This window comes from Zeus faber (genome assembly GCF_960531495.2).
Source record: "Zeus faber genome assembly, chromosome: 10".
NCBI classification, from domain to species: Eukaryota; Metazoa; Chordata; class Actinopteri; order Zeiformes; family Zeidae; genus Zeus; species Zeus faber.
The window spans coordinates 32626205-32632636 of NC_137199.1; the positions used below are offsets into that span (position 1 = coordinate 32626205).

At 43.6% G+C, this 6432-nt stretch overlaps 1 protein-coding gene across 1 annotated transcript; it reads left to right on the plus strand.

Moving 5' to 3' along the window:
• Positions 1-1543: 1543 nt before the first annotated feature.
• lbx2 (ladybird homeobox 2) lies at positions 1544-3845 on the plus strand. Its single transcript, XM_080008082.1, has 2 exons — positions 1544-2351; positions 2903-3845. The coding sequence occupies exons 1-2, from the start codon at positions 2024-2026 to the stop codon at positions 3343-3345; spliced, it is 771 nt and encodes a 256-aa protein (XP_079864208.1). The 5' UTR covers positions 1544-2023; the 3' UTR covers positions 3346-3845.
• The last annotated feature ends 2587 nt before the right edge of the window (positions 3846-6432 follow it).

Below are 6432 nucleotides of genomic sequence, written 5' to 3' on the forward strand. Positions count from 1 at the left end.
TTTTGAAAAGACAGAAACGCGTCTAGATCCACATCGTCCATTTCTTCCAATTCACTAAAAGTCCAAATATCCAAATGACGCAACAATGAAACAGTAGAAAATGTTTTATAAACTAAAATAAACTAAAATACCTCGAGATGAACAAATTCAACCAAATAAACCATCAAATCTTTCCTATTCATCGCTAACGGAATTAGGAAGGATCTCTGTCTGGTGCTGGGATTTCTTTCTTTCTTTCTTTCTTTCTTTCTTTCTTTCTTTCTCTCTTTATTTCTTTCTTTCTTTCTTTCTCTCTTTATTTCTTTCTTTCTTTCTTTCTTTCACAAAATGTGTGAAAACGAAAACGTGACAAAAAAAACCTTGAATTCAGCATCACGGAGGAAATATTCCTCGCGTGGAAACATCCAGTAAATCCCCCAAACACCGTCACCTACCTGCCAGCCTGTCCGCCATCCACCCCTCCATCTGCTCATCCCTCCACCCCTGCATCCCTCCATCCACCCGTCCTTCACATCGGGTGGTGCGCAGTGTGAACCCGACCTACCGGGCACCAGATAACGGAGCCCCGAGTCCCGAGCCCCGGGCCCCGGGTCCCGGGTCCCGAGCTCCGTGCGCGGCGTCACCGTGTCAGCTGCGTGACTTTCCACGGTTAAAGTGATTTCAGCAGATGGATCCATTTCACCGAATATAACTGAATCTTTTACCTCGGTTCGTCTCTGCAGGCATTAAAAAAACAGTCATATTTCAACAAAATACTGCAACCTCCAGGTCAATTTTACTGTTGTTAATATTTTTATTTTTATTATTGTTGTTGTATTATTGCTGTTGTTATTGTTATTATTGTTGTCGTTGGTACGAGTATTATGATTATTACTATATGTTTTTTATTATGATTATTATTTCATGATTCGTAGTATCCTAATTAGGTATATTATTAACCTAGCCTATTATAATAGTGTTCGTGATGAATATAATTATTTTATTAGTCATATTGGGTTTTTTTCCTCATCATGTTGTTGTCCTTGTTATTATTACAGTTATTAGTATTATAGCTGATGGTATTATTATTATTATTATTATTATTATTAGTGGTGGTAGTAGTAGTATAGCTGTGATAGTTATTATAATTACTATTGTTATTATTATTATTATCATTATTAAAGTGATGATTATGATGATCATCATCATAATAATAATTATTATTGTTATAATTATTATTGTTATTATTATTATTATAATTATTATTATTATTATTATTATTTCGCAGTAGTCAACTTTTTATCTCCTGAAATGTGTACATCGTCTTGTCGTCGCACCTTTAACGTGTATTTGTCTAACCTGCTAATCTGTGTTAACTCCAAAATTCAGTTCATGACTATGTTGCTGTTTATTTTGTTTGTTTATTTTTCCTAAATCCAAACGGACCGTGCTGCGCACATTACGCGTGACGCACGTTGCGTAATTACGCAGCAAAGGAAACAGAACCTCCTCCTGCCGAACGGCTCTCCCACTGGAGAGCGTGTGCGAGGAGCTGCGGCGGACTTTTCTCCATGTGCACAACTTCTCCTTCCTCCCCGCAGACTCCTCCTCCCCTGCTCCTCCTCCTCCTCCTCCTCCTCCTCCTCCTCCTCCCCTGCTCCTGCTGCTCCTCCTGCTCCGCGGCTCCTGTCCGGCTCCTTTAAGACGCAGCTCCATGTTCCTCTAATTGAACTTCGCCCAATCAACATCAACTCGTTAGCGCTTCTCTTTCTTCTCCTCTGCCCCGGACTGATCCTTCCCTCGCAGGGGTTCTCTTCCTGGTCCTGTGGCTCCCATGGAGGTCCGCCGAGCAGCGCTGGATGTCTGAGGGAAACCCGCCCGGAGCGATGGTTCTTTTGGACCGAGCCCAACTGCGGCGTTCAGCGTGAAGCGGAGACGAGAAGATCCGACCGGAGCGCCGGGGATCCCGGGGACACTTGTGGACTCTTTACGCCCTTTCGGATGAACTCAGCGGCCCGGAGCAGCAAGTAGTTCCTGGGCTGCCATGAGCTCCAGCAGAGAGGCGAAGAGCGGCTCCGCGCTGCAGTCCGGCGGCGAGGAGCGGCGGCGGGCCCCGCTGGACCAGCTTCCGCCGCCGGCCAACTCCAACAAGCCGCTGACGCCCTTCAGCATCGAGGACATCCTCAACAAGCCGTCGGTGAAGAAGTCTGTGGCCAGTATGTGTCCGCCCAGCAGGGTCCTGGAGAAGGTGGCCGGGTCCGCCGCGGGCAGGAACGGCCTGAGCACGCCGTCCTCCCCGCTGTGCGCCCTGGAGGAGCTGGCCAGCAAGACGTTCAAGGGCCTGGAGGTCAGCGTGATCCAGGCGGCGGAAGGTAAACACGTTGTTATCGGTGTCTAGTTTGCTGTAATGCTCATTAAAAGTGGATCAACTGGGAGATGTGGATTTTAAACCTTGTTTGGAGGATCCTCTCTGTTCATTATTTACTCTTCAAATACAGATCCGAGAGAAGAACCAGAATGTGTTCATTGGGTCAGTACATCTTGATTTTCAAATACAAGGAATCTGTCTTGGTTCACAAGGAGACGAGCGGCATAAAAATATAATAAGAATAATAATAAACAGCTACAAAATACCAATAAAATGTGATTTCGTTTTTGAAAGGAATGTCGCTCTGCATTTAACGTTATTATCCTTAAATCACACGTTGTGTATTTTCCTCTTTTTATTCTCGCTGTCTGTGCAACATGGGGCCGAACGAACAGATTCTGGTTCTGGTTCCGTTTGTTGGTTTCTTTCTGGTCCAAATGGTCCAGATTGTGGCCTGCAGTCCGCAGAGCCGAGGGGCTTGACCCCGGTCCCGGTCATGGTCCCGGTCCCGGTCCAGATTGGTGACCCCGCTCTCCCTCCTCCCTCTCCCCGCAGGTCGGGAGCACATGAACGCCTTCGGGCAGCGGCAGAGTTCCAAAAAGAGGAGGAAGTCCCGCACGGCCTTCACCAACCACCAGATCTACGAGCTGGAGAAGCGCTTCCTGTACCAGAAGTACCTGAGCCCCGCGGACCGGGACCAGATCGCGCAGCAGCTCGGCCTGAGCAACGCGCAGGTCATCACCTGGTTCCAGAACCGGAGGGCCAAGCTCAAGCGGGACCTGGAGGAGATGAAGGCCGACGTGGAGTCCCTGAAGAAGATCCCCCCGCAGGCCCTCCACAAGCTGGTCAGCATGGAGGACCTGGACGAGCCCCAGGGCAGCTCCGCGGCCGGGTCCCCCAGCGGATCCCCGGGGGCCTTCCCCCAGTCCCCCTCGTCCAGGGACCAGACCACGGACGAGTTCTCCGAGGAGGACGAGGAGATCGAGGTGGACGACTGAGCCTCGGACCCTGCTCCACGTTTTTCAAAAAAAAGGGCATTTTCCCCGCGGACCTGTTGCGCGGATGTTTGACAGAAACACGGAAGGACGCGCCATTTAATTTATTCATGGACCCGAATGAACCACAGAACCACAGCTTTCCCCACGACCAGAGGAATATCTTGGTTCCCCTCCACAGAAGGGACTTGTTGCATTTGAATATTTCATCTTAGTTTCCATATTCTTATTGTCAAAGAAAACATCTGCCAAATATTTCAGCGACAACTTCCTTTTTCTTACGCACGAGGGACGTTCCGAGCGGACGAGACGCATTTAAGCCTTTGACGCGTCGTGACGTGTAGCTGCGCAGCGCTGCCCTTCATTGTAACATCTTATTTAATCAGCATCTATGTCAATAAATATGATATTTCAAGATGTTTTCCAGGAGACGGGCTGTCTCTCTGCGGGGGGTGGGCGGCTCTCTCCTTGTTTCCTCCCTGCGCCATATGCTTTTTTTTTTTTATCAATTGTCCTGAACAAACTGGTCGAGGTGATTGATTAGTGACCCCGCCCTGCGGCATCTGCTTGGTGAGGGCCCATGAATAGCAAATGGCCCCTGATGAATAAAGGGGGGGGGGGGGGGGGGCTTTTGGTTCCAAGCGCTCCGCGTAAAGTGGAGCCGCGCACGACGCGCACTGAACCCGGGGGTGAAGAGTCGGGCTGGGGTGACGGTGTTAAGGACCTTCCAGGCTGTTCAAGGGCCTTCCGGGCTGTTTAAGGGCCTTCCAGGATTTTCAAGGGCCCCCCAGGCTGTTCAAGGGCCTACCAGGTTGTTTAAGGGCCTTCCAGGTCCAATCTGTTTAAAGGTCTTCCAAGCTGGTTAATACCATCCAGGCCCAGGCTGTTTAAGGGCCTTCCAGGCTGTTCAAGAGTATACCAGGCTGTTTAAGGACATTGCGGGCTGTTTAAGGGTCTTCCAGGCTTTTCAAGGGCCTTCCAGGTTGTTTAAGGGCCTTCCAGGTCCAATCTGTTTAAAGGCCTTCCAGGCTTGTTTAAAGGTCTTCCAAGCTGGTTAATACCATCCAGGCCCAGGCTGTTTAAAGGGTCTTCAAGGTTGTTCCAGGCTGTTTAAAGGCCTTCCAGGTCCAGGATGTTTAAGGGTCTTCCAGGGTTGTTCCAGGGCATGTGACGCTGTTTAAGGGCCTTCCAGGTCCAGGCTGTTTAAGGGAACTTCCAGGCTGTTTAAAGGTCTTCCAAGCTGGTTAATACCATCCAGGCCCAGGTTGTTTAAGGGTCTTCGAGGTTGTTCCAGGCTGTTTAAGGGCCTTCCAGGTCCAGGATGTTTAAGGGTCTTCCGGGCTGTTTAGGGTCTTCCAGGCTGTTTAAGGGCCTTCTGGGTCCAGGATGTTAAAGGTACTTCCAGGCTATTTCAGGGTGTTCCAGGTCCAGGCTGTTTAAGGGTCTTCCAGGCTGTTTAAGAGCCTTCCAGGCTGTTTAAGGATCTGAACGAGCCGCATTGTGATGAAGACACTTTGGGTGAAATGTGAATTTATAAATGTCATTAAATGTAAACAGTATATTTAAAAAAGGAAAATAATATTAAAAATCACTGAAACAATAACACATGAATAAATATAGATAAACTGTATAACATGAATTTTACAGCTGTTAAATAATAACATTCGAATACAAATATAATAAGGCCCCTAAAAGAAGAAAAACCCATCAAAAAACCGTTTAAATACTTCACATACAAAACAGCTTTTGAATAATAAAAACAAAAAATCAACAGAGAAAAAAACAATAATAATTATACCAATAACAAATTTACCGCAATCATTTTTATATTAAATAATAATAAATAAATTAAATGTGTATACGACGGAATCTCCTCTAAGCTAAACTGATATTAATACATTGTAATGGTTCGACATAAAATGTCAAAACAATAACTATCAGATGAAACCAGTGAGTTCAGTGAGACAATCTTAATAATAATAACAAAATAATCATACAAATAACAATGATATAATATGAAAATTATTAATAATAATAATAATAATAATAATAATAATAAAATAAATATACTAATAACAATGATATAATATGAAAATTAATAATAATAATAACAAAATAAATATACTAATAACAATGATATAATATGAAAATTAATAATAATACTAATAACAATGATATAATATGAAAATTAATAATAATAATACTAATAACAATGATATGATAATAATAATTATTATGATAACAATAATAATTATGATAACAATAATAATAATAATAATAATAAAACCCCAGTTGGCATCGGAATGGTCAGTTTTAAAATGCATCTAAAACATATTGAAGGTCTAATCTGGAACGATTCGCGCTGCTTTGTGAATTTATAGTCAGTTGTTTTTATTTACAGCTAATATATACATTTTAATTTTAAAACATGGTTGAATTTAAAATCACCAGGACGTATGTTTGCATTAAATGAAGACGTGTTATGAGCAGTAACTGTGGAAACAGAACAACATTGAACCCAAATCATTTGGGTTTTAGTAGAACAAGGACAATTTTGTCGCTCTTAAAATGTCCTTGTTCTTTAATCTGTTTATTTATCCACGAAAAATATTCCAATTACACAAAGTGTCCGTATGGAATGTCAGTTAAATGACAGTTAAAAACGTGCACTTCCACTGTTTTTACTGTATTTGTTTTTCTGTATAAAAGTATTTTTTCGCGGGAGCTGCTTCTCTTTTTGAAATACCACGTGCGCCCCCTGCTGCTGCTCTGTGGAACTGCAGGGCCTTGAACATCAAAATACCTTTACAGACAAATCCCCTGGAATTTAAAAACCACTACAATGATAAAATAACAAATAATAACTTCTACAATCTGAGCCATAAAATGATCAATCAGTTCTTCTCCGAAAAGCTATGGAATAATAGTAAATCCAGTTAAGATAGATATAGGTATAAGATAGAGCTAAATGTCAAATAATGTGTATAAAAAATGAAATGTACAGCTGACTTCAAGGGAACAGATCTAAAGCAGATCCACGGCTTCATCAGTTTAAATGTCAAAATGACACATTTCCAGGAGAAATTTGTA